Source organism: Molothrus ater, chromosome Z (assembly GCF_012460135.2).
Source record: "Molothrus ater isolate BHLD 08-10-18 breed brown headed cowbird chromosome Z, BPBGC_Mater_1.1, whole genome shotgun sequence".
NCBI lineage: Eukaryota > Metazoa > Chordata > Aves > Passeriformes > Icteridae > Molothrus > Molothrus ater.
This window is the reverse complement of record NC_050511.2, coordinates 27,720,765-27,746,376: the sequence shown is the minus strand read 5'-3', so window position 1 is coordinate 27,746,376 and position 25,612 is coordinate 27,720,765. Positions and strand designations below refer to the sequence as shown.

General features: G+C 36.0%; 1 protein-coding gene across 1 annotated transcript; it reads left to right on the top strand.

Annotated features, from left to right (window-relative positions):
* Window positions 1-1,695: 1,695 nt before the first annotated feature.
* PLGRKT (plasminogen receptor with a C-terminal lysine) lies at window positions 1,696-25,223 on the top strand. Its single transcript, XM_036403748.1, is given in 6 exon segments — window positions 1,696-1,833; window positions 19,331-19,358; window positions 19,361-19,431; window positions 19,434-19,466; window positions 20,346-20,460; window positions 25,108-25,223. Coding segments are annotated over 6 exon segments (501 nt in total).
* Window positions 25,224-25,612: the final 389 nt, after the last annotated feature.

Sequence of the window (25,612 nt, the reverse complement as noted above, 5' to 3'; positions counted from 1 at the left end):
GTTTGAAGTCTGATGTAGCTCAAAGCAGTCTCCCTTCCACAGGGAATCACAGTGGTTTCTTATGCCCTATGGAAACTAGTCTCCATTCTCCATGCTACTTCTTAAGTCCTAGATCCTTTCTTCAGAAACCTGTACTGTTTTTCTAGCAAAAAGTTACAGTTCTGCTCCTCCACCTCTCCCTTATCTGTTCCAGTATTATTGAAATCTGCTGCCCCATCGTGCTAACCCCTCCATAGAAAGCAGATCTCTGTAACACAGAGGTTTGCCAGGGCTGCACTACAGAGGTCTAGTGCACTCTGAAACTCCTTTCTCCTCAAGGAAAGATTTGGACAGACCAAAATGGTTTGCTTGGTTGCAAGGGGCTCAGTGGGTGAAGATGGATGGTATCTTTGGTAACCTGCTTTGAAAGAATGTTATAGTCTCACAAATTTATCAGTCACAATTCTCTCTGATGAAGTCTCGTTAAATACCTGTCAGTGGCTGCCAGTGCAGTAGTGCCATCTTGCGTGGAGCTGGAGTATACCAATAAATTTCTCCCCTGGTTCTCTGCTGCATCAGAGATCCAGGGGAGAAATTAAATACTTGTTGAATACTTCAAAAAGTCACAGACATTTTCAAAATATCACTACAATAATTCAAGTTCTTGGAAGTTCTTTACTTCAAGTTTTTACTTCAAGTAAAAATGCTAAGCAAGTTTCCACAAGAGAAAAATATTAAAATATTTTTTCCTTACTTTTTTCTCATTTTTGCTCTACCAGTAAAAAAAAAAAAAAAAAGAGGAAAAATGGGAAGACAGCTGTCTTCTTAGTATTTTTTAAAGAAAACTATTTGGAAAATGCCCAAATTTAGAAAATAAGTATTGTCAAAAACAGTATTTGCAGATCAGTATATCAGCAAATTGAAGGAGTAGACTGTTTCTGGAAAAATATTAATTCTTGCAGTAAGACAAGACGTCAAATTGCACTGTGAGGTGGTGTTCAAAGTGCTGTGTATCCTCACAGACTCAAGTTGGAAAACTGAATGAGATACTCTTTAGTGCCAAAAGAATTCTGGATATTAGAGCATGCTGTTAATATTATGAGGGCTGTAGATTTGATCCCCATATGGGCCATTCATTTGAGAGTCAGACTTGATGATCCTTGTGGGTCTCTTCCAACTCAGAATATTCTGTGATTTTGTAATTCTAGCACTTATTTGTATCACTGTTTTAAAGGCCAACTGACAGAACATAATTTCTGACTCAGTATTTTAAAGTATGAAAATTTAGTTAAAAATATTGAGTCAGAAATTTAAGTATGAAAAGTATGAAAATTTAGTTTCTTTGGATTTCAAAGCCAGCCTGTAATTACGGATGATGATGTCATGAAAACATTCTGACACATGATGAAAGGCAGAGCAAGATAAAAAGCGTTAAGCAACAAAGGCATTTTTAATTATTTTCCTTGTTGATTTACATGTATTGCCTAGATGTATCACCCCCGAGTGGTAAGCCTACCAGGGCCTGTGTGTCTATTGGGATGGGTTTCTTCAAATTTCTTGAGATAGTTTCTATAGCGGAAGAGTGGCGGGACCCAGGACAGGCTCCTCCCGGGGGCGGCTCTCCTCATCCTCACCCGGTTCTCCTGGCTCGCCGGCACCCCCTGTTTCGTGTTTTCTGCGCTGCAGGGTGCGATGGGGCTCGTCTCCTCGAAGGCCATGAACGACAGCCTGAAAAGGCAGCAGGAGCTTTATGGGCTGCGGGTACCAGAGTGCGGGGGAGGCTCTCCCGCGGCTCACTGCCTGGCCACGGCTGGACTGGCAGCTTCACCTGCTGGACTTCGCTGTCCTCCCAGGGTTAAAGGGGCTCCATTCACGTGCTCCGCCAGTTCCTGTGTGGTTACCTAGTGCAGCAGGTTCAGGTGTGTAAAGCACCTGTTCTCTGTGTCAAAAGACTTCCTCAAGAGTCTGTCTTAACAAGTTGTAGAAGTGGAAACTATCATTAAAGTAGCTAGACCCTAAAAATAGTTTTGGAAACCTACTTTGAAAAGTACATTTATGTTGAAGTTGAGCTGTGTTACTGCATTGTAACACTGGAGTGTTAAGAAACATATATATGTTAAAGTGAATCTGTTATAATGGAGTTGCTAAAACATGGATCTTATACTTTTAAAAGATATGAGTTAAATATGTTTCAACTCTCCCACCATTAAAAAAATCTTTTAAACAGTTCTTTCTTTAAGTTCAATCAGGTTGCTGCAGCTGAATTTTTCAAGAAACTCAGAATAGGGCATGGGGATGTTTTATTCCCTCTCATAAAATAAGAAACTATCAGCAAAGAAAAAGGAAAACCAGTTTGATTAGGGCTCAGAAAGTTGTGCTGAACAGACCTACAGTATAGCACTAGCTTTCTGATTTATTGTTAAATATCTTGTAACTTACTCATAATATTTATATGCCAAGTGCTGGAATGCAATCTGAAGGATTTAGCTGGAGTCCATTCCTTTAGTTATGCATTTAAATTGAACTCAGGTAAAATTTTTAGAATGTTTAAAGTAGTGATGGATGAACTTCCAATTTACTAAATTGCCAGTAGATGGCATATTCTAGTTTATAAAGCAGTGCCCAGTAGTAGGTTTTGTAGGATCACAAGTTAACTCCGAATGCGACCTAAGAAGAAGAAACATAGCATAAGGAAAGATTATATAATAAAAGAGTGGATAACTCTTAAGTGTTCAAAGAAGAGCAACCTTTTGCATGACTTGTAGACATCATTTTCTGTCTGTGCTGTGTTACATGTTTCTTAGATGCAACCACAAGTTTTGTGTACAATTTTTCCCCCCTCCTGCAGAGAGGTGCTCCTCCTACCCCCAAGGTTTTTGGAAATCCAAATAACAGGAAGATTTTCAGTTTGACAGATTGATAGTGAAATTACAGTGGAAGCTTGCTTCACAAACTGCTTCTCTGTTGGGTAAATAAAATTGAGGAAAGACTTGAATTCAAGCTAACATTTGTAGAGGTAGTTGCAGAGTTTGAATGCCAGTCTTTGCCTTGGCTAGTTCTAGCTCAAATGCTCAGGCACTTATAAAAAACAAACTTTGAAAGCAGTTACAAAAATTCCCTTTCAAAATTATATATAAATGTCCAAAATTTTTGCAAGTTGTTCTTCAGGAACTTCCCCTTCACTGTATTTCTTCTTTTTGACAATAGTTACACTGAGAATAGTATATTTCTTTCTAGCACTGCAAACACCTGATAATCTCTGATTCCTACTGTGTTTGCAGACACACCTGCCATGTTAGAAAAGCCCCATCTTTTGAAAATACATGAAGTGTACAGCTGAATCGGGTGTAAAAGATTCAGTGGGGGCCAGGAAGAGAGCTAAATTCCAAGTGATTAGGAGATGGAAGAATGTAGCCCTGCTTCAAACTTGGGGAGAGTGTAGGGAAGAGGGAAGACTGCCATTTGTCTTTTCCATATGTGACTAAAACCTGTGATGTGGAGTTTACTGCTAGACTTTCAAGCTATTTGTAGAAAATTATATAACCTGATATATGTGCTTTAGACAAAATTGTGACTAGAAATGCTTGGAGAAGTTGGGTCATGCTAGGACCAGAATGAAACAGCTTAACTTAAAGCATTGATATATATATTCTTACGGTGAAATACTGGGACTTGGATGCTATCAGTTCACCCATCTTTCTCTGAAAACCATCATATTTATTAATAAAATAGAAGCTTACACTTGAAGCAATATGATGTACTTATACAATATGTTCTTGTATAAGATATTCAAAAATAATTATTTGTTTTAAATGTAAATCGACCCCAAAACAACATGTGGGATCCGAACTTCTCAGAGCTTTTCATAGCTTCTGAACGTTCTTAAAGAATCCCATGATTAAGATGTTAAAGAAATAGGGTAAAATTGTCACTCCAAGCTAATTGACGTGGATCAACAAGTCATCAAAATTGTTTCACCTAGAATGCTTGCCCTACTATCAGTATGTTGTGACAGTGCACAGAAATTAGCTAGCTACTCTTTGGGTAGACCTGGAATGAAACACAGTTGGTATTGGTGAGAGAGTCAGAGATTTTTGTGCTATTAATTTCTGTGACAGAACACTTTTTTTTTTTTTTTTAAGAAAACAATCCCAAATAGGTGTATGCTCTCCTCTGAAGAGAGAGAAAATGCAAAGCTGTTTAGTGATTGACTTATTTCATGTAGAAGATTGTAGATTTGAAAGAGACAGTTGCAAAAATAAGAAGACAATAACATGATAAAAGTTGATAAAGATTTCTCCACATCACCAACTGTGGTGCATGCTAAAGCTCAGTCAGTTTTAGTCATTCTGGTATGTGCTGGACAGCCAAACCAGCTTGACTATTTTAGCATAAGACAATATTAAAAGATGTTGTGCATGGGTTTTTTCTTTATGCCTTTCTTGGGATAACTCTGAAAAGGAGGGATTGTGGCCTTGTAAATTGTATCTTAATGCTTTTTGGAAGAATAATAAAACCTCAACTCTTTGCCTTGATGTTGAAGGACTTGCCAGTTGTTTGTATTGTCTTTGTGTGGCTCCAGAATGAAATACCAGTCTGTGTCAAGTGGAGACTGTTTGTGGTAGAAGTTTGTTGAGGCTTCGTTTTTATCACAAGCCTGCTCCTTAAAGTGTAGCTTGCAAAATTATTTTCAAACACTTTACTATCCAGATCTACAGCTCAAGACTAGTATATGGCCTTGCAGAGTGCTTTTAGTGAGGCTGAATAGGCTAGAGCAGGTCTCTGCTCCAGGCCACAGAGCAGTTTTAGCAGATTTTTATTTTTTTAATGAGTTCTATGTGTCCTCTTAACACAATTAAATGAGGGAATTGCATATATTTTTTTAGTTTTAGTTCTGTACTTTCTGTTCTAGTTTTCTTTTATTCCTTGTCTTTTTTTAACATCCCAAATGTATACCTTAAGAAAGCTATTGCAATAACTATTTATTAAGAAAGCCATTTTAAAATGTACAAGGCAGCCTGGAAAAAGATGCGTATCTGAAAGTGGCAAGTAAGAATGCAGAAATGTTTGTGGCCAATTATGCTTTCCTCAATATGGATCAGAACACTTTAAATATTTCTTATTAATATTTCTAGATGGTGACTTTACTGGCTAGAACTAGGTGTCAAGAAGCCTGACAGGTTGCTTTTAAATAAGAAATTGTCTGACTTCACATACTGTGAAGATATATTGAAGATATTTCCTAAAGACTTTATTGTGATGAGAGAGACTTAAGTTTGGTTAAATGCATTATACAAGTGTATTGCCTTCAAATAATATTAAAAATACAAAAACAATCTTGTATACTCTGTGTAGTGTTATTTAGAGTGATAAGAAGCAAAATCATGGTAGAAGATCACAGTACAGATTTAAATTTTAATTACCTGCCAAATAATTTGATTCTAGGATTGCATAAAGCAGAGCTTACTAACTTTGCACCTCAGAGTAGTATTTTTGCAGTGATGTGTAAAAGACATTCTAAGCACAATTCAAACGGCTTTTGATTTAGGAGCCTCACATAGAAAAGCCTAAGTTCTCCTGCCAAATTTTAGCCAGATTTCCTAATACATAGAGAGGAACCAAAAATTCTCTCTTTAGTTTTGAACAGAAGCCCACCAAGTCAGTACTATGCCATTACCTCCTGTGACACCCCACTCCACTCTGCCAGTTAGATTTTAGTTTATGTGCTGCTGTTATTTTTATACTGCTTTTGGCTCTAAAAAGTTGCTTTTCTTTTCTTTCCTTGGGAAGCACTACTCAGAAACTGATTAATATCCCAGTTTTCCTGTATATAGCATGTCTGCGCTACTTGAAAGGTAACCCTACAGAGGAGAAAGCTGAGATTTTGTTTTAATAACAGGGTTTTTGTTTATTTTTCCCAGTGGTATTATAAGAAGATGAAGATATCTTGATGTGTATAGGAATAGTACTGCATAATAAGCAGTGTTTTCTAGTCCATACAACTAAAAAAATTAAGTCCTAGTAGCATTTAAAATCCTTCATGACTGTTTTCAGGTATATCTCAGTGAATAAGTTCTATTGCTTAATTAGAAGAATTTTTTTCATTGGAACTCCACAAATAATTGGTGATACACTGAATCCTTTATTGACTGACCTTTTTTACTGTTTCTCATATAAGCTTCATCATTAATAATGAGATCTGAATTAAGGAATACTTTGTAATTTTGTTGTATCACTCTTTTCTCTATTATGAGATGATAGATGGAAAGGCATGGATGAAAAGACTGATTTGCTTTAATATCTTTATATGTAACCATCAGACCTAGGGTTTAAGTGCATCTCTTGACGTTGTCAAGTCATTGAAGTTTTCACCTAGATGCATTTCTGGGAAAACTTTACGAAAAAGCAGTGAGGAGAGAAGCAGTGATTCAGAGTCAGAGAATGGAAGAGACAATTGTGCTGCATAAGGGCCTGCTTAGAAAAGTGAAGTAAAGGGTAGTAAATGGAGCACAAAGAATTCTCTAAGCTGTTGCAGAGCACTTTACTCTGGTTTTGAATTCCTGGGGTTTGATGCAAATACCAGGAAATGAAAAACCTCAGTGTTTTCTCCAAATCAAAAAATTAATCACATTCTTCCATCCTAAAAAGGTGTTTCTACTACAGCAGCACAATAGGAGCATTCTGCTGTTGCAGCAGATATTAAATAAAGAAGCCTAGAATGTATCTAGTCCTGGCAGAAGCTTTTATGAGACAGTGTGCTGGGATTTTCTGCAGTGTTGATGGTTCTGGACAAAGGAACTCTGTACATGCTCAAGCACAGATGTACACAGCCTGAGAAACAAGCACAAAGAACAAGAGCTGTCTCTGGTCACAGTACTGCAACGTCATGGGAATAACTGAGATATGGTAGGACAGTTCATACACCTTGAAATCTCTAAAAGAGAGGTACTAGCTCTTCAGGAAAGACAGGAAGGAAAGACAAGTAGTAGTGATGCCCATGATGAGAAGGTGTAGCATGTGAGTTAAAGTCAAAGGAGAGTCCACAAAACATGACACTATGGAGGGAGCATGCTGCAGGTCATCAATCAGAATGACAAAATACATGAAGAAACAGGTTATTCTTTTAAACAACTGAAGAAAGTCTCTGGATTACTAACTGATTCTCATGAGACTGTAGTCTCCCTAAAATCTGCTGAATATCTGCTGAAAATCTGCCATAAATAGGAAGACATAAACAATTGGGTACATTCCTGCAAAATGTGAGTAATAACTGCTTGATACAGGTTGGGCCATCAGTACTAGATGGGCCATCCAAGAGCCATCATGCACAGCTGAATTTTTTATTTACAAATGAAGGAGACCTATAATATTACAGTCAGGCTTGATTGTAGCAAGATGAGTTGCAGACCCTGGACACTGGGAGAAAGGATTTCGTCTTGCTTGGGAAACTGGTAGGCGAGATGCCATAGGAGCTCTGAAGGATAAAGGAGTTCAGGAAAGCTGACATGATTTAAGTGTCAGCTAAGTGTCCTTGGCCACAACACAGACTGAGAGCTGAAAAATGGGAGCAATTCTGTAGAGATGAGGGGACACTGGAAGACAGCAACTAGGGCATAAGTCAGCAGTGTACCCTGACAGAAGAGAGAGACAAAAGGACAAATGAGGGCTTTTTAAGCTATAGTGAAGCCAGTAGGTTGACAAAATTTTCTGTTGTCATCTGTTCAGTGCTTTGTTAAATCCATTTAAATACTGCATCCACTTTTTGCCCCCCTTCTTCCCCAGTGCGAGAATAACGTAGGTGAAAAAGAGCAGCTTTTGCAGCAGACCACCAAAATGGCCAAGGGCAGGAGCACTTCTTGCAAGGAGGCCAAGTGCACTGTGCTTACTTAGCCTGAAATGAGATGCCTTCTGGGGAGCAGGATCTGAGGGCAGCCACCCACCAACTGTGAGTAATCAAGAAAGTATAGCCAGAAAGTGCAAGAGGTAATGGGTATACATTGAAACGGGATTTGAGGAACAGCGCAGACTGAGTGTAAGGAGAAACCTTTTCCCCTGCAAGGTCAATCCAGCAGTGGAGCAAAGGCTCAGTGATGCTTCCATCTTTGGAGGTTTTCAAGAACTGGCAGGATGAAAGCCCTCAGCAGCCTGGTCTCCTGGTCTGATCACATAGATATTCTGAGTAAGAACTCTCTGCTGAGGTTGAACCCGTTATTTTATGATTCCCTAACACCCACAGAAGCCGGCTGTGGCTCACTGTATTTTTTGGATCCTTTGAGGGAGGATTTTCTTACCTCTCTTTCTTCCCAGACTGAGAATTATGAGCAGTTACTGCTTGATGTCTGCACTTGTACTGGGCACCACATGCACAGCAGCAGTCTGTTGAAACAAGATGTGACTTGGTCTAACTTTTAACCGGCAGCTGTCAGACAGACTTTAGAAGTATGTTAAGTGATAATGACAAGGGATGGAGAAGGGGATTGGGAATTAAAGTCTCCATGTGCCCTGCCTGTCAGAGTGCAAAAACAAAGCAAAAATCTTGTTTGTGGGAATAATTTACCTGGAAAAGAATTGTTCAATCTCCTGTGTGTTTCGGAAGTTTTGTAATATATATTGCTGTGTTAGCAGATACATTTCTCCTATACTCTATGTAGAATTATATATCCAGTATTAGCATATACATAAGTCAGTTGAAATCAGAAATTTCAGTACAAGGTTATAACCATTATTTAAGCAAAACACATTAAAAAAGTATTGCTTTGAGATGACAGCAGGTCAGCACTGTCAGTCTTTCAGGCTCAGAATAAGTTATACAGGAGGAGCCAAGAATCATTGAAAGTGCTGGAAACAAAATAAAACTAGTTAGTGCTTATGGCATGTCATTGTTTTATTGGTTTTTGGGAGTTGCAGTTGGAGTGATTTGGAGGGTTTTTTTGGTAGAATTTTGGGGTTTTTTTTCCTTCCTAGCAGGAGGATTTCTTACTAAACAAAAAGATATTCTTCTCAGTGGGAAAGCATCATTGCTTTCAGGACTCAAATACAGTCTCCTGAATTAATCTTTGATGGGAGACACTAAACTTGTAAGAAAATAAACATGCTAGAAAAATAATATACTTCTGACAGATCTTGTATTTTCCAATAATAAAAATGTTTTATTATAACCTGTCTACAGCATGAATCTCTGGATAGTCTCAATCCCTCCTCTCTCCCTATTTTATTATGTCAGACTCTAAAGTGCATTCCTTTCTCCAGGTAATATTGGATAGCCAGGAAACAGTCATTGATCTGCTTTCATAGCAGTTAGTCTTTGAGAGTTTATATTGCTCCCTGTATCCTCCTGTGTGGATATGGAAAAGATTCTATATTCTTGGTTAAAAAAAAAGACAAGACCAAGTAAATCTAGAAAAGTAAGGGCTTATTTTTCTTTGTTTTGACAATGCAGTGGTAGTACTTTTTATTTCCTTCTTTTTTTTTTTTCTTTTTTCCTTTTTTCCCCTGGTTTTTTAAATCTTTCCTTGGTTTTTTAAAACTTTCCTTGGTTTTTAAAATATTTTCTTTCTTTTGGGGTCACTAACATCATCTAGGTTTATTTTGAGTCATGATAAAACTACATTATCCTATTTTAATTAGGACCAGATGGTGGTATGGAAAATCCCCTACAGTTCTGTATCTCAGTGGATACTTTAACCCACCCCCCGCCCCTTCCCCTGCCCCTTCCCCCGCCCCACTTTGTTTTAACAGCTTCTTTTGAAGTTTTGGCAGTGATGCAAATTAATAAAGGAAATAAAAACAAAAGGCATTTCTTCCTCAGTTAGTTAAAAATGTGGAGTAAGTGGGCAGATAGTATAAAACATTGCTAGGGAAACTCATCCTCTAGTTCAGTAAGGCATAGTCTGCTTTTTCATAGATTTCTAGTGGTTTTTGAAGTTCTTACATCTGAAGAAATTTCTAGTGAAGTTACTATGGTAAAATGTGACAGGATGTATATAGTAAAGAGACAAATGAAGTATTTTAAGCATTTCTTCAAGTGAAAAATGAGATTACACATTTAGCAGAGATAAAGTACAAGCAGTATTTGTATCTGCATATTTAAGAACATAATGTTTCTGTACAAATAAGTAACTTCCTTAAGTTATTGTTTTTGTGATATTTGAACTGAATCATGGATTCTACACATAGCACTTTGCTGGACTTCCTTTACTACAGATACTGAGAATTTTGTGAGTGAAAGATAAGGAAGACCTGATTTATTTATCAGACAGCTCATGGGTCTACTCTGACCTCCTCTCCTCAGTTTGTTTTAAATTCCTTAGAATTAAAAATATACTAAGAATGTATAGATAATATTAAGATAGATTAGTAGAGTTTTTTTGAGAAACTAGACACCTGACCACATTCTTAAAGACAAGTGCAAAATGTTAATGGAAATTAGATGAGGAAAAACCAAAACTTTTGAAAAACAAAAACATTAAAGTCTTTTTGATACGTAGTAGGCTCAGTCTTGGTACTCCATCTTAAACAGGTACGAGGAATTCATAGAATCATAAAATATGCTGAGTGAAAGGGAGCCATCAGGATCATCATGTCCAACTCCTGGCCCTGCACCTCATAAGCCTATTGTTTGTTCTTGGTAGGGACTTATATCTGGCACATGTCCTGGTCCTTTATTCTGGAACTCTTTTTGAGTAATGAGCTATAAGTAGAAATGGAAAAGAGAGTATGAGAAAGTATGAGTAAGGGCAGGGGGGAGATGACATCTCTTTCATTTAAAGAGGATTATATTTACAAATACAATTTTGGGGTTCCGTTGGTTATTTTTTTTTCCTTAATAAATTCAATTAGCTCATTACTCAGTCAAAACTCTATCAATTATTATCAGTTGATCTTAAAATGAAATGGTGCTTAAAATGCATATGTGCACTATGTTTTGACTCTTGGCAGGAAACATGGCTAGTGTTAAAATGCCAGTGAGTTTCTGAAGAAGAAAATTTTCTTCATGCTTCTTCTCTTTCATTGATAAAAAAGGAAAGTACGGACACAGGTTTCTGCAGTTCTTCCTGAGCCTAATAAAACTTTTTGTGATGACATTTTTCCATCTATAGATTTGTCACCTTATCTTTGTTAGTAAAAGATCAACTACCTCTATAATGAAACCTGAAAAATTTAATTTCTCTTAATGTCTCAGACACTGAGTCATTTTCTTCAGGATCATGTAAATCCCTAACCTTTTCCTCCCCAAAGTTTTCAGTGAAATTTAGTCAAAAGGACTTTTTTTTAGTTCTAGTAAAATGAAAACAGTTGTTCCCATTCTTTCTCGTGAAGTAAAATGTAAGCAAGTTTTGCCTTTCCAGATTACTACCATCTGTTTCCCTTTGGGGTGGGAAATAGCTAGATTTGTTTTCTATTGACAAGATACTAGTAGCGCTTACGACATCACTAATGCATTTGTCTTGAAGCCTTACATAAATTGTTTTGCCCCTTAGGTGATCTGGGCTTAATTCTGGGAAATAAATGCTCTCTGGTAACAATTCTATGTCCTTATTAGTTTCTCCTCATCAAATGGAACAGAACAAGATAAATGATACCTGTACTCAGGAAGATTAGAACCATCTGTCTTGCAGGGGAAAAGCCAGTTTGGGTGGTATTAGCTGACAGATTGTATACTCTGCCTGATCACTGTAAAGAAACAAATGAAGTGGTTAACAAAGAGCAGATTTTAATAGCTATTTCTAATATGTAATGACTACCAGCAAAAGATGCAAAACAGACTGGTTGCTGCACTAGTAGTGAGACAAATATTAATTAAATTTATTCACTTAAATCAATTATACCAGCATTTTTTGGGGGAATATCTGTGACTAGTACATATCATTGTGAATACAGCTTGCAAATTTTGTCTTGCTTGGAGGTGAACCTCCAGCTTACCTTTATATATTTAGTCTCAATTTGTTGGAGGAATTTAACTGACTTCAAAGAAAAAGTGCCTTCTGAAACTGCTTCCTATGACACAACAAATTTACCATAGTTCCTTTCCTCTTAATAGAGCAAACCTATTGTTTTAGTCTTTTGTTAAGTCCACTGAAGTAAAATTTAGTCTTTTACTTGCTTTCTATGGAATACTATTTCCTGAATGTTAAGTTTCGGGGGGGTGGGGAATAGCTCTTACTCAGTTATTAGTCAGATATATAAATTACTTGATTTTGTAATATTAACTCTTTGTTTTATATGTTTTGATCTATTTTACTATTCCTTCAACATTGATACCTGCTTTTACATAACTGGCTATTCAATGACTTTGGTTTGTCTCATATAAAACTTCTGAGAATTCTGAACGCTGGTAACAGTACCTTAAAATTTCACTTACTTTTGTTGATAAGATTATTAAATGCAGGTGGTGGATGCCCTTCTGCACTCTGCTGCATGTTTGTTGCCTAAAAGACACATAGAAGAAAAATAAGAATGCTGGGTTACTGTCAAGAAATTTTGTCTTCATGCTTTGCCCATTAAATTGAGTCTGTCCTTTGTGCAGCACAAAATCTCACATGGATTTGAGAGCTTTTGATATTATTTCTTCTTTATAAAGAGTGCAAATTCAGTACCTTATTGACAAAAAAAGGAATATAAAGGATTTGGTGCTAATAACATGAAGGTCATGGGTTCAACCCACAACTGTTCACATAAGGGTTGGGACTTGATTCTGGTGGGTCCCTTCCAACTCAGAATATTTTGTGATTCTGTGTGATTTTTTTTTTCACACAGAAACAGTGCAGTTTATATTCTGGCTTGTGGCTAATATTGTGAGACCCTTTTTCTCATAACTCTTTGCTTCTAAATAATTTGTAACCTGTCTTTGTGTGGGGAAGCTTTAAAAATTAAGTTTTCTTTTTAAAGTGCAGTTTCTTGCAGTGCTAATAATTTTAATTGCTTTGTGTACTTGATGTGAAAAATATCTGCAAACAAGCTTTGAAGCAGCAGGATAAAACATTTAGGTCTGATTTATTTTAACTGTTTGATCTAGAGGCCCATTTCCTGAGATGTCTGTGGGCACGCTGATCATAGAACCAAGCAGACACTGCATAATTATTTTAAGTTGTCATCTCTGTATTGCACTCTGGTGGCTTACAACGGAGGTGTAGAGATAGGTATCATTATTCTATTTTTCATTTATTTTTGCCAAAGAACCATTTGCAGCAGCTTCTTGTTTTACCTATTGATTAGAAAAAAGGACACCAAGAATAAGTCACGCGAGCTGTTAGTCTTTCATCTACCGATGAAATGCCACATATAGCTGTACTATCTGCACACTAACTTTCATACATGTTTTGGAAGGAATTTGCAGATTTTTTTACGTGTGATTGTCACTTTTTTAATATAATTTAAGCCTTATTTTTCATTACAGCTCTGAGTCCTCAGAAGCTAGAAGTTAGTACTTTTTAAAAGAATGCTTTCAGAGTGTCTGAACACTGAAAAACTGTAAGTGAAAATAAGCTATTATAGGCAGAGTAGCCATGGCCTCTAACAGATGTATTAACCTGTGACAAAACTGGAGAGCTCTTTTACATGAGTGTAAGGGAATCCCAAAAGTTTCTTTAAGTTTCAGTTTTCTTAGATTTATACAATGGGTTTCAGAACATAAGTAAAAATGGTGTTTATGTGATTATTTCTTTTAAGGTAGTTAATTCCCTTCCTGTCCAAATATCTGTTTACCGGGGCATCAATATAATTATGTCTTAATGATAGTGACAATAAATATGTTCTCTATAGATTTACTGCCATGACTGCTCTCAAGCTAAGTGTTTGTTCAGCCCAGTATTTTAGATAGGTTGGGTAAAAGAGCATATCTCCCATGAGAGCCATTAAGCATATTGGGCTGCAAATTGACTCCTTATTGAGGGGTGATTACTGTCTCTTCCTCTGCATAGACACTTAGACTCACACAGAATACACCATCGAAATAATATTTAATACATGTGGGCAGTGAAGAAGAGAGCATTTTGCACTGGCTCTGCTTTTAATTTCTATTGAGTATTTGTACACCACCTTCCATCCTATTTGGGTGTACAAAACCAAAGTAGCATCCATTCCATCTACACATGGAAGAGAGAAAACAAGCTAAGAGTCTAAAGTATGAGAAATTTCTAGTCAAGTGAAGATGTGATTTGTAATCCAGAGAAGGATTTTTTTGCAAGTTGTCAAAGTCAATTAAATATTTCAGATGAGAATTTTCTCCCACTGGATTTTAATCAATTAAATGGTGATATAAATGCTCTTTTGTGTGGTTTGACATCATTGTGGCAGTCTGAAGAATAATCAGTAGAAATGATAAGGATGGTTACCACTGACAAGTTTATTAGCATTATCAGTTTCCCAGTAACTGACCTTTTCCCTCTGTGCCTCACTTCTCTTCATCTGTCATGATTCATTTTGTAACATTGATTTCCTTTTACTCTAACAGTTTCTGTGTGACAGACTTCAAAATCCCAATCAGCCCTTACAGTTGCTCACACAGTGTTGAGAAACTACTAGCTGTATTTAAAGAAAAAATGGGAAATTTATTTCTTATTGGGCCCTCTTGAGAGTGTTATAAAATTTAAAATGTCACTTGCTACTGGTACCCATTTATTTTGAAATACTATACTTAATTTTTAAAATTATGCAATCAATATTTTTGCCAATATAGAAGTTGCTATTGCCACTTTTTTATTATTTTATTAACTGTGTCTATAAAATCATGGTCTGACTGTTACAGGATACAAGTAATTGAAAAGCGTGCTGGGATGTGCACCCATGTATCCACATTACAGCCTCAGCTCTCCTGTGCTATGCACAGCAACCTGGCTAGGAAAATTACAGTATCTCTCTTCCTCCTGTTCCAAAGCTACACTTCAGATCCTTTATCTGTAGTTTTTAGTGCAAGTATAGTCATGTAAATCATTCCTATTGAAGTTTTTATGGCTATGTAGATGGGCCATTTGTGTACTTAAAATGAAAGAGAATTTGTTCCCTAAGACAATGGCACTTGGATGGTGAATGGTTGTTCACCTGATAAGTGTGATGTGCACCTGTGGCTTGTTTTCTCAATAATCAGCTTTTCCCATCAGTAAGACTTTTCTAAATAAAATACAGCCCATCTCTGCTAAGTCCGAATTACATACTTTTTTTTTGTCTTGTTACCTATAAAATTCTATAAAATGTTTTGCAGTAAAAATGAATACCTACTGTTCTTAATTCTTCTGTTCTGCCATAATGAAAAATAAGTAATCTTAAAAATTACTGTAAAGTAAGTCCTAAGATAGTAGGACTTGGTGTTTTTCATAAAATCTGCATGTTAATATATCAAAAGTCTTTCACTATCCCAGTGTGACTGACATTTTCAATAGAACACATGTGGAGGAAAATAAGACACAATTACTAGGAAATTAACAGCTGAAAATGGAATATTGATTTGAACTGCAGTCAAACACGGTTTGGTTTTCTTTCATCTAATTTCGAGTCATTTTTTGTGGTAGACTTCTGATCCTTTTCCTATATACATATGTTTTCAAATCCTGACTGCCTTAAGGTCTTAAGGCAGTCACTTAAGGCACTGGTTTTTTGCCTTAAGGTCTACCATGATCTAGTTATTCGCCAGTTTATGACCAGCACGTCAGGATATCTTGTCCATTCAAAACTACTCATCTCCAGATATTCACTTAAGATTGGCATGTTAAATGAATAAGCATAAGGATATTGCACAGGAATTGTTTTAATTTTTAAAAGACTAGTTTAGAGGAGTTGCCTGAGTGCTCATGTAGGTGTTTCATTTTGATACTTAGAGCATCCAAAATTTATTTAAAGATATATACGCTTTTACAGTCAAGAATTGCTTTTAAACCTATTTAACTTATCAGATGTCAGGTCTGGATATGTTAAAGCAGTATTTGATTGCACAGGATAGGCAGGTGCCCTGCCTTTTGTCTGCTTTGTCAGAATATGCCGGAGAGGTGCTCCCTGCTGTGCTACACAGTGGCTACAGAGCTCCCTGAAAAGAGCTCAGGTGTACCCCAGACTGGTTTTTCTACAGTTATTCTGCTAAGTTTAAGTCATGTGATGAAACAGTATTTAGTAAGACTACTTCGGCCATAATTGTTGCTCAGTTTTTCCTTTTCCTTAAGGAGAGTTTGAAATCCAGTGGCGTCAGTGTGGAATTGCCCTGGAACGCTTAGAGCATTTAGACTAAATCTCTTAATTACTCAGATTCCTGTTGTAATCCTAACAGCTACCGAACTGTAGTCTTTTGTTTTGCAAGATGAAACTATGACAAGTAACAAAACTGATCTTGAAAATGGAAAGCGTGAATAAAGATTTTTGTTGGAATAAAGGAGTACAGAACAAAGGGTACTTCTGGCATTTGAGAGACGTAATCCTGGGCTTGGCATAAAACCACATAGGTTTTGGAGCATGTATTCATGTATTGTTACTAAGTTTTCTCTGTATAAATTGTGACTAAATAAAAATTGGATTACAAATCTCTGCATCAGTACTGTAGCTTACTTAGGATCCCCAAACTTATCTCAGGGCTTTCTTGGTGCTACATTGGTGCTATCTTGTAAACTATTCTTTGTAATAACATAAAACTTCAGTAATAGCAAGATTTAAATTATTCTTTTAGCCAAATGTCACTAGATCTGCTTTTTACTGCCTTCTGTGGATTAGTATTCCTCTGAAATAATTGTTTCTTGGCTGTCACATTTCGTCATGTACAAAGAGAATGTTCATCTCTAAGACTTGTAATTCCAAAAATTTCCTTCAATATTTCTTTTTTTAAAAGAAATTAATTTAAATACAATATTGTGTTTCATCTGGTTTAAATTTTACATCTACACAGAAGAAGTTTGCTCAAAGAAAAGGAATTACAGGCATTTTTCTATGCATTTCATTCCACCACTTGTTTTTTGATGGAGAAAGTTGAGGGTTATTTCACTCAAGTGAAAGAAAAAAGATCTAGTTAGAAAAGAATATGAAAAATGTTTGATAATGTTATCTGGCTGCTGTCTATAATATAGAATACAAGTTGTTTTCAATTATCATAGGTTATTTATATGAACTATTTGTAGATATACATGAAAGTACCCTTGGACTTCTGGAATTTGATATGACAGTCTCCTGCAGCATGGTGTTTGTTTGACTTTATTGTTTGTGACTTATCTTTTTCTTTCAGCACAAGAGCTGTCAAAGTATAACAAGTGTGAGGGTTTTTTTGTTGGGTTTTTTTCGGGGTTTTGTGTGTGTATTTGTTTTTAAAGAAATCATGTTAGGATCCTTTACTTTACTTTTGTAAGTTTGAACTTACAGCCTTCTTTTTATCCCATACCTACTTCTTTCTAAACACTGTGCATGTTAAACTGCCTGTTTTCCTTCTTCTCCATTATTCCCTTTTAGCAAGACCTATATTTCATCAGCATATCCTTGTCCCACTTCCTTACCATGTGCTTCTTCAAATTGAAGCTCATTTAGGGTAATACTGTGCATCTTGGAAGCACAGGTCCTTATCTGTGCTGACAGGCAAACAAAGGATCCCTTAATATTTTTCACATATGTGGAAACTACACCTATAATCACACTGAAGATGAAAATAAAGTCATTAAATGGATATTACATGTCATTATTTTATCTTATCACGTCAGCCCTCAGCGATTTACCAGGCTTAGGATATTTGGGACCAAAATGGGTCCAATTGATGAGCAGTGTACTTGTTTATTTTAGAATTTCCAACTGCCTTGTAGGTGACAAAATAAAATCTAATTATTTTGATATTTTATTAAGTGGTCAGTCAGCCATTATATAATTACTTCTGAAAAAAAAGAAAACCAAAACAAAGCAATCTGAAAATTATGGCTATCAGAAAGGTAAAGCCTGTTGATATTTTTTGTGAGAACAACAATTGCAATGTAAGTCTTGAGGAAAGAGAAACAGATGAAATAGTACTGTGAGACTATAGTGAATGCTGTTTTTCCTACTGTGTACAATTATATATAATTAGATCTGTCCTTTTTTCATTATGCTGTCTCAAAATTATTTCTACCTATCTAGATACTGAATGAACTTGTAAATAAGATAGCAAGATCAACACAGTCTGAAGAAATAATTAGTAACAATTTAACAGAAATTGTTCTGTTCAGGCTAAATCAATAGTAATGGAGATGAATAAATGGGTGGAAACCTTAAGTAATTACAAATCCTTTAAATTATTCTTTAATTACAAAACAGGAGAAAAGAACATATTTAATTACTCTTAGAGATTCATTAGAAGAGAAGTTTCTGAATTAAGTCTTTGTTCTTTCTTCCCTAGAATACACTCATTTAGGCAGCTGGTATTCTGTTTCCTGTACCTTGTTGAACTTCTCATCCAACTTGGTTAGCTAGCCTAGACATACAAACCCAGGTATTCAATTTTTTCCCCACAAGATGAGTTATAAACATTGCTGTGAAGAAGACTTCTTCTTGTTCTGTTAACTAACTTCTCCACTTTGGTTTCACACTGCTTATTTTTGGCACAATTATTATTTTTTCATCCCTCTAAAAAGGAAATTCTTCTTGTGTTCTACATAGTTGAGAGGAACTTCTGAGAAATACTGAATTTACCTTACTTAAATGAAAATGTAAGAGTAGATTTAGATGGGGCATGTAACTAAAAAAAAATAAACCTAATGGTCTGCTTTTTTATTCTTCTGTACCATAGAAAGTTCTTCTTGGACATGTGAATATATTGACTATATTGTACTTTTGAACAGTTTTAAATTTTAGTTATAGAAGTATTTCCCTATGGACTTTTGATATATATTTATTATCTATAAAAACTCTGTTGCCTTCACAGTGCTTTTCTATATTTGTAACTGTGGTGTTGCAGAAGAGTTATGAGCTTTATGATGCATCATGAGGCAGAAGAAATCCTGAAAGGGAAAAGAGGTGTCAAGATTGACTCTAAAATGATTACAACTAAATTAGAATTAAGCAGAATGAATTGGGAAAGCAGGTACTCTATGAATCAGCATGGAAATGCAAAGGTCAGAGAATCTTAATCTAGAGAGTCCTGCTGAGACTTGTGTCCCACTCAAAACCTAACACTGCAAAAAATTTTGCTTGTCTGGACCTTGAGAAGCACAATTAGAAAGATTCTGCATAAAAGCATTTGCTAATTGACCTAAATGGTTTTTGGCTAGAAACTATTTCTGAAGAAGGCCATTCTCAATCAAAAGCCATGAAAGATTGCCTTCTTAGTTACTGTTTTGGATTTATAGACCACTGAGAGATTGAGTCAATCTTTAAAATTAATGGATGACTTAGATTTGTTTAACTTGTCTCCCTTCTTTAGCTGGAAAGGCAACTAGCACTGCAGAACCTGATGAGAGACAAACAGCCATGCAGATTGCTTGGACATGAGAATTTCTCAAATATTTCAGGACATTTTTTGGACACTTACTACTGTAGTTTTAACAACTGGATATGAAGTTCATTCCATAACAGAAAATATAAGTATATTACATTATATATTTCTATTTTGCTGCGTTTTGGTTTTGCATTACATGTAGTTATTTTTATCCAGTAGTTGCTCAGAGATTGATCAAATGACAAATGGACTCTGAATTCTGTCTGCATTGAGTGTGTTCTGGTTATGTCTGTACTGCAGATTTATTTAAAAGCAGACACATGAGCTGACAATAAAATGACAATAAAATATCTGAAGTACAAAAAGTCCAGTACAAAATAACAGTTGTGTGTGGAAGAGGAGAGAGTATTTAAAAGCCATGCTATTTTCTTGTCTGTACTGAGATTTAATGAATTGTTAGTGAGTAGCACATTCTCCATGTGGATTTTTTTTAATGCAGGGAACAAGTGGACGTATTCTGAAGTCTGCTCACTTAAATTTGAATCAACTTACCCAAGGGAAAAAGAAACCTGGCTAATAAAGCTATACTGCATAGGGAAGAACTTGCCCTACAGTACTCTTGGTTGATAATGCTTTCTTGGGCTGTAATACGTTTAGAGGGAATTAGGAAATATTTGTGTTTTTGTGTATGTAGTGAAGATTAAATGCACCTTATGCATTATGGGTTCTCTGTAGCATTTGGAAATGAACATAGAATCTACACTGTTATGTGTTGCAAGTGGCTGGGTATATGGCACTGCACATGCATGCTAAACGAGTTAGATCATCCCTTATTTGTTAATATCTTCAAAAATCACTATTGCATTTTTAAAATACTCTTGGGTTGAGAAAGAAGGCAACCAGAAGACAAATGTTTCTGAGGAAAGAAAGACTTGCTCTTTGAGTAGAGATTTTTAGAAGGATACACAACTATATACAAGTCCTAGACAGTCAAGGTCAGCCTAGAGCAATAAAAAGGAAGAACCGAGCAGTTTTACTGCCAATACTTCCCTTATGCTTTGTATTTTCCTATCATTATGATATGGGCTATGGGACACTGTTGCAAAGGATTAAAGGTATGTAAGTCTGTCCTGTTCTCACAGAGAACCAAGCTTCAGATAACCTGTTATGGTTTTTTTTAATGACTGGGAGAAATCTTGTAATAGATATTTGATGGTTTCTTTGACAGAAATATTATGTCTCATTTCTTTTCCTGCTGTTGAAATCAGATATTTTGCTAGTCAAGAGTACTCATTTCTTTTCAGTTAAGACTGTCATTTTCTCTTCTTGTTTCAAACACAGCTGATGTAAGAATTGGATATCTGAGAGAAGTGACAGATGTAGTGATTTACTTCTGTATTCCACTCTCCTGCTGTTTTTTTGGGGAAAGGGTTAGGGATTACAATATAAAGGAATAGAGACATGAATCATGGCCTTACCCCTTGATGAACAAACACAGTCATCAGGTGATGATCTTACTGCAGTGTCCTGCTAAGACTGAAGAAAGGTGAGTCCTGGAAAGTGGGGTCTTGCCTCACAGTTGTCCCTTGTCTATGTGATTAAATTATATACATTGTGTTGAAGTTTATGGAGATTCATTTATGTTAACTCTGATTCCTAGTGAAGGAGACTGGCTCAGTGAGTGTTGACTGTAAGTGAAAACAGCATCAGACCATGGCATGTCACCTTTACAAATTGACTTAGTTAACTAAATCTAACTAATTGTCTTGTCTGCTACTGGCACAACTGTATTGAAACAAAATAAAAATCTGTTTTAGCACTTAGTCTTTAGCCTCCAGATCTAACACTTGGGTTTCCTAACTCCATATGCTTCATGGGAAATAGTGGTAGGTTAATTAGACAAAGTCTGCTGTAGTTCCTACTGCATGCAGGTGCAAATACATTTAGGTGATGCAGGATTGTATACCTGTGACCATTTACCCAACAGCATTAAACAAACTTCCCTGGATTTTATTATGAAGAGTCAGCTAAGCATAGGGAAGAAGGGGTAGTTCTTAGAAATAAAAGTGTTGAAAAGGAGATTAGTACACACAGAGCAGAATTAGCACTTGAAATTTAGAATTTATATGTAATGTGTTTACTGTGTACCATGTGGTCCATAGGTTGAAGAGGAGCAATGGTATCCTATTGCTTTCCAAATATGAAAAGTCATCTTCGTGACTTCAGATCCATTAGGAGAACTTCAGCAGTATGCAAGGCTTGTGAAAATGTTTCGCAGAAAAGAAACTGTGGAACCAAATAGAAAATAAAATAGAATATTCCAAACTAACTCTGTCTTTTCCAGATTTTTTTTCTAAAAGAAATGTGGTAGATCCATTATAAACTCGTGAAAGCATTTGATGGGGTATTACCTAAAGATTAAGTTAGCATGAAAGACATGGAAATTAGTAGAGAGGTAAGCATGGGAGTAAATAAATTATGTCAAATCTTGGGCTTGAAAAGGAAGGCTAGGCTTCAGTAGGGTTATTAACAATATTTCTCAAGATTTGGTCTGGATCTTCATTTGCTTTATATTTTAAATTATGAGTAGCTTATCCTAATCGAATCTTTGGGTGACAAACTTGATTAAGTTCATCAACAAAGAAGAAATAAGCTGTAGTGCAAGAAGAATTGATGTTCTGAAGAAATGAGACAACAAAATAGGATTCAATTTGATAATGTCAGCAAGAAACTGGGGATTAATAGGAATTTCTACCACCAGAGCTCATCAGCTGGAAATGGTAGAAAAAGGGAAAACTTGAATGCTGATGATGAGCAGAATGAGTATAATGTGATGAAATATCACATCATCCAAATAATGTGATGAAATTGAGTTAAGCAAAGTCTAGAAGCATCAAGTGAGGTTTCCTAGTGTCACGGCATGGTTGAGTTGGAAGGAATCTGAAGGTTATCTGGTCCAAGCCCCCTGCTCAGACAGGATCATCCATAGCCAATTGCCCAGGAAAATGTCCAAAAGGCTTTTGAATATATCCAGGGATGCATATTTCACAACCTTAGTACAAACAGAGTACAGATGGGAAGGTGCAGGAAAATAACTCCTGTGGAAATTTATATGTAATTCAGATCACTTCTGGAAAGGGAATCTGTAATTTTACTGAAGAGCTGAAACTATTAGGGAATGACAAGCTGCCTTGCAAGAGGAAAAAAAGTGATTAATTTGATTTAATTTTGTAAAAAGACATGAGAGATTTGGGTCTACAGATCCTACTTACAGGATAGGATAAAGGAAAGTAAGAGAAGGAAATTAGACTAATTACCAATATCAGCACTAGATTAAAAGGAAATGGAATAGCCTGGATGAATCTGGTCTGAAAATCAGGTTCAGGAGTTCAATTTTATTTTACGATTAAAATTACGTAGTTGAAGAGAAAGTTTTATGACACAATTAACCTGCAGCCACAATGCTTATTCTCAATACTCAACTGATCCCCGTGTTCACTCCCATACCTTTGCAAACATTTCTCTGCTTGTCTATCTATTCTGTTGGTGCATGCCGTGCTTAATCTCTCTGGTGTAATAATGAATGTATACACCATTCCCTTTACTGTTCTTTCTTTAAATGGTCTCTTTCTTCCAGGGTACACCTATCGTCAACCTCATAGCCAGTTCCTTCTCCTAAAATAATCTGCAGTTATTTCTGTGCTGCATGGTGAACCTTGTATCTGAACTAACTTGATCACATAACATCTGCATCTGCTGCCTTTTACCCTTTGGCATCATTTTATACCCCTGAAAGGTTTCATTGTTTCTCTTTCATTAGGCATTTTGTTTCTGATCTTGCTTACAGCTATTTTTTCCTTCTGTCTCTAGCCTACTTCACCAAAAATTATCTCATTATTTTAGTATTCTTCCACACTGAAATATTGGAAGGGTATTTTTCCTGCTCTATAGCTTGGGCTAATTAAAACCCAAACTGAAGACATAGAGGGAAATACCTGTTGCGAGTTCTGCTTGTGCTGTTGGAAGGTCCTAAATTTCCAGGGCTGTGTATCAGGACCTAATCTTTTGGGTATGTCAGGGTTACAGAACAGCTATCAAACTATCTTTTCTAAACCTCTGAGGACACCAAGAATCAACCCGCTGTCTGTGTTCTTGGCGTTGCTGTTTTGCTTTTCCTCCTAGTCCACGTACACATTGCTGGTGTTTTCCACACAAATTACTAGAGGAGGGGATGGATTTTATGGCCAGCCTCTAATTGCACAGAACATCTCCACTCAGCAATGGAGCTCTGGCTGCCTTTTCTGAGATTTAGATAGATGAGTCCTTGTGTCCTGAGCAGTCAGTGGGGCAATGTCCTCTACTACATGTGAGGGACAGGCACAGAGATTTGTCTGTCTAAATCCCTGTCCCCAGGATCTCTCACTATTTCATAATCAGATGCTATATGCAACTGACTGATGTTGTGGGAGTGGTAACTGGTGTTGGATATTACTGATGGTCCCAGGCACTGCAGTACTATAAAAATTACATCTGGGAGATGTCAGTGCTCAGACCTGTTTTATAGAATGACCATAATCCTGACTGCATTGCAATATTCAGTCAGGCTGATCACACATAAATACAGTTTAAAACCACTGCTATAAGGATCAGAAAGCTGGGACTTAAGACAGATAAATAAGAATGTTGGCCTTGTGCCAAGTGGCATCAGCCAAAACAAATGCATTCTTTGCCTAATCTTCATCTCTTCTTATATCACAATCAGACCACCACAACCTATGTACGATGTTCAGTCTGTATCTTTGTTTTTTGGATTCTCTGTCCTAGATGTTTTCATTCCAGCCTTACCCAGAGCATTCTTCACTCTACAACTTTTCCCTGCTATGCTTCATGTTTAGGTAACTGTCTTAGCAAAGCTTTTTGTGAGCAGTGGGCTTTGAGCAATGCTTCTTCAAGTCCTGTGCTGCCCACATTCTGACGCCTTTTAGGCTTGTCCTGAGGCACAAAGAAAGACTGTGCCCAAATATGGCACATCTGTGACACTGTGTAAAAGTTTACTTGTTAAAGTTTATGTACACCTTCATGTGAATGTCTGATCCACTTTCTTCTCAGATTCCTAATCACCCCACCAGTCCAAAATTCCTTAGAGACAACTTTGCTGGTATATTGCATCAGCTTATTTATAAAATACATAGCTATGACTTGCTATTTTGCTAATGTGGTCCAAACAAGAATGTAGGCCAAACAAATCAGTTTCTTAAGTTTTTTTTCCTTTGCTTTCTAGTTGTAAGACTGGGGAAATTTACCTTTCTTTCTTTCTTTCTTTCTTTCTTTCTTTCTTTCTTTCTTTCTTTCTTTCTTTCTTTCTTTCTTTCTTTCTTTCTTTCTTTCCTTCTTTCTTTCCTTCTTTCTTTCCTTTCCTTCTTTCTTTCCTTCTTTCTTTCCTTCTTTCTTTCTTTCTTTCTTTCTTTCTTTCTTTCTTTCTTTCTTTCTTTCTTTCTTTCTTTCTTTCTTTCTTTCTTTTTCTTTCTTTCTTTCTTTCTTTCTTTCTTTCTTTCTTTCTTTCTTTCTTTCTTTCTTTCTTTCTTTCTTTCTTTCTTTCTTTCTTTCTTTCTTTCCTTCTTTCTTTCCTTCTTTCTTTCCTTCTTTCTTTCTTTCTTTCTTTCTTTCTTTCTTTCTTTCTTTCTTTCTTTCTTTCTTTCTTTCTTTCTTTCTTTCTTTCTTTTCTTTTCTTTTCTTTTCATTTATTTTTTTTTACGGTGTAGCAGAGAACATACGTGCTGCACAGAGCACTTTGCTAGAATTGCCTAAAGGACCTCTTACATGTAAAGATTTGTAGAATATCAGAATATCTCAGAGCAATTTCTTCATAGAAAAATAGGAAGATGGTATTAAAGCTACATATCTGAAATGTGATTATAATACTGCATTTAACATAACTAAATCATTAAAAATTTGATAAGATTATGAGTTCTTATAAAAAATTAATGGATTTTTAAAAATTAGTACTTTCTAAAGCAATTGGTTTCATATTATATGTATCTCTTAAAAATAATCATTATTCTGTAGTATATTTTCCTTGTTTATAATGAAATATTGAATTTGCACTGTCTATTCAGAGTCTGAAAAAAACTTTCACTGGTAGTAAAAAAGTCTGGTACTGACCAAACTCAGTATAACCAATAAAGATACGGTAATTGGTAGTTACAAGTTTGTATAAATATATAAATAAATATATACCATTTTCAAATACATTTCAGGATACACAGC